General features: G+C 36.1%; 1 protein-coding gene across 1 annotated transcript; it reads right to left on the bottom strand.

The window, feature by feature from the left end:
• Positions 1-2,188: 2,188 nt before the first annotated feature.
• On the bottom strand, positions 2,189-2,589 carry LOC116542192 (vacuolar ATPase assembly integral membrane protein VMA21-like). Its single transcript, XM_032266982.1, has one exon. It carries the CDS (start codon positions 2,556-2,558, stop codon positions 2,256-2,258), a length of 303 nt encoding a protein of 100 aa, XP_032122873.1. The 5' UTR covers positions 2,559-2,589; the 3' UTR covers positions 2,189-2,255.
• Positions 2,590-3,469: the final 880 nt, after the last annotated feature.

The following is a 3,469-nucleotide window of genomic DNA, read 5'->3' as shown; positions in this document are numbered from 1 at the left end:
TGGCGCATTTTCCAAGAGGAAATTACAACTGCCTTTGCATGTGCCCCTGGTTTAAATACTTGCAGAAAAATACCCATATATCATTACCTATTCAGCAAACGCCTGAAACCAAACAAAATAATTCAACATTGGACAGTAATATTTTACAAATAGCATTAGATCCCAAAACCACAAGAAAAACCTTGGCATTATATAAAAAGAAATTAGATGGACAATTCTAAATACAACAATATGTCTTAAGTAGGGACCATCTAGAAATGTACCATACACTACCCTAGACTCAAATGTCATTATATAAAAATTGTAGTCTTTAAGCAAGAATTAAAAACAGTTCCATAATAATCATACTGATCTTTCACTTTTCTCAACAGTTAAACACAAATGCCTATTTGACTTTTATGACTAATCATCCCTCTATTCCTTTAGTCCAGTTTCACAACATAAAAAATAACAAATGTGAACAAGAAATCAGTAATGGTTTCAAATACTTAAGCAAGAATCCTAAGTATTAGGATTAGCAGTAAGAGAAAATTTGAACTTTAAGGGAATAAAGACAGAATGTGCTTATTTAGAAAATGGCCAATAAGGCCAGGTGTGGTGGCTCACACCTGTAATCCCAGCACTTTGGGAGGTTGAGGCGGCTGGGTCAGGAGGTCGAGACCAGCCTGGCCAACATGGTGAAACCCCCATCTCTACTAAAAAATATTTAAAAAAAAATTAGCCGGGTGTAGTGGGGGGCATCTGTAGTCCCAGCTACAGGAGACTGAGGCTGAGAATCACTTCAACCCAGGAGGTGGAGGTTGCTGTGAGCTGAGATCATGCCACTGCACTCCAGCCCGGGCAACAGAGTGAGACAAGAAAAGAAAGAAAGGAGGAAAGGAGGGAAGGAAGGAAAGAAGGAAGGAAGGAAGGAAGGAAGGAAGGAAGGAAATAGGAAAAAAGAAAAAAATGGTCAATAATCACTCACCTGAAAAAAATGCAAATAGCTGTCAGGAAAATCTGGCAAAATTTGAACTTGTAAACTAAACTTTTAGTATGTATCAAACTAGCATTAAGAAATGGCTTTCAAAAATGCATATGGGATGTAAACTAAAATAGAGCTTATTTTTAGAAGGCAACATTATGGGAAATTTTGATTTTTTTTTTTCTTGTTTGAATATCTCTTTTTCCAGTTTTCTACAAAGAACATTTATTATGGTTTTATAATAAAACAAACAAACATTTGAGGGAATGTTTTAGATTGCACACAATTAGTACCAAATAGCTAGATAGAACACAGACTAAATGTACAAAAATAAAGTCAAGGTTTTTGCCATCAGATATGCCCAAGGAGGATACTTTTTGGGTGACAAAAATAATGTTTTCAAGATTGTTTCCACACCTAACATATGCAAAAATGAACATATTTAAATGCAAATTCCTATCATATACACTATAATTTAAAAAAAAAAACAGTAGGAAAAACAATTTTAAATGAAGCTTCCTCAAACCTTTTAATTGAAGCCTAGCTTCAATGCTGAATGAGGAAGCAAAGTATCTCATTAAAAAGTTGGTCTGCAAAGCACAAAGCTGGCCTGCAAGAGGACTTGAAGGAAGCAGGCTGAGTGTTTGAATAGTGAGATCTTTGCTTTGCTCTCTAGATCCTTCAGTAAGCTAAAGTCCTTTGACCTGAATGGGTATGATTTAGCCTAGTTTTCCCATAAAATAATGTAATGGAAAATTCCTATTGACTAGGGATTACACTTCATGTGAAATTCCTTAGTGACACACAGATTAATTCCATTGTCCACAATTTAAGCAACTTTCCATAGGAAATTAAAATCCCAAATCCAAGGACCTGGTATTTTCATGCTAAGGAAAGCATTCCAGCGTAAAGTGGAGTCTAATTTGCTTCACTGTGTGCATCTTAATATATCCAAAGGAGTAAAACTCAAAAGCAACCATAAGTCAGAATACTATAAAACACGTTTTGTTGAAAGAAGCTATAATTCCTTCCAGAATAATGTGTAACTAAATTAACATATTTATTTGTAACTAATTTAACTTTTCCGAATTCTCATTTGCAAATGAGGGTCATACAGTTAAAACTGAATTAAACCAATGTATTAGAAGGATCAAAATTTACACTGTTCAAACATGACTCCTTAAGACTGACTTGAATATGTTCTTTCAATTTTATTCAAATCAGATGTCTCCCACTCCAGCCTTTACCATTTAAAAAATCAATTTAATACTATCAAAAGGTAATGTTCATTTTAATCCTGTTTGCCTTCACGCCACTGTCGTGAGCCTTCATTCCAGGCGAGGTACACAAAGAGGGCCAGCACCACATGGACAGCCAACACTGCAACAATAGCAGCATAAAAGCTGTCCGCATTGGACATCCAAAAGGCGCCTTCAAATATGTAAGATTTAGTTGTGAAATATAATCCAGTAGGAGGAGTGATCAATAGAGCTGTAAAGAACAGGAGCGACTTCAGTGTAAATGCTAATGAGCTTTCATTTCCGAACTCCGGAGGCTGCAGTGCGTTCAGCGCTGCTTTATCCAGGCACTCCATGGTGTCGCCTTGCCGGCCCCAGGAGCTCGGCGGCAGGGGACTGGTCAAGGCGGTTCCGGTTCCTCTTGTTTTTGACTTCTTGTTTTATTTCATTATGGTCAAAGAAGACGCTTGATATGATTTCAATTATTTTCAATGTTTTAAGACTTGTTTCGTGGCCTAAAACATATGATCTATCCTTGAGAATGACCCATGTGCTGAAGAGAAGAATGTGTATTCCTCCTCCATTGGATGAAGTGTTCTGTAAACATCTATTAGGTCCATTTGGTCTACAGTGCAGAGTATGTCTGATGTTTCTTTGTTGATTTTCTGTCTAGATGATCTGTCCAGTGCTGAAAGTGGGGTGCTGAAGTCTCCAGCTATTAGAGTATTGGAATCCACCTCTCCCTTTAGCTCTATTAATATTTTATTTACATATCTAGGTGCACCAGTGTTGAGCGCATATGTATTTGCAATTATTATATCCTCTTGCTGAATTGGCCCCTTTATCATATGTAATGTCCCTCTTTGTCCTTTTTATTTTGGTCTTGAAATCTGTTTATTCTGATATAAGTAAGTACAGTTACTCCTGCATTTTTTTTTTTTTTTTTTTGGTTTCCACTGGCATGGAATATTTTTTTCCATCTTTTTATTTTCAGTCTATACATGTCCTTATGGATGATGTGTGTGTCTTGAGCTATTGAGCTATTCTATCTTTTGACTGGAGAGTTTAATCCATTTCCATTCAATATTATTATTAATCAGTAAGGACTTCTGCCATTTTGGTTATTTGTTTTCTGGTTGTTTTGTGGTCTTCTCTTCCTTCCTTCCTGTCTTCCTTTTTGTGAAACATTCTAGCGGTATGTTTAAATTATTTCCTTTTAATTTTTGGGCATCTGTCGTAGGTTTTTTGATTTGGAGTTATTCTAATA

Source organism: Sapajus apella, unplaced genomic scaffold, assembly GCF_009761245.1.
Source record: "Sapajus apella isolate SASKATOON/1434 unplaced genomic scaffold, GSC_monkey_1.0 scaffold164, whole genome shotgun sequence".
NCBI lineage: Eukaryota > Metazoa > Chordata > Mammalia > Primates > Cebidae > Sapajus > Sapajus apella.
This window is presented reverse-complemented; position numbering and strand designations above follow the sequence as displayed.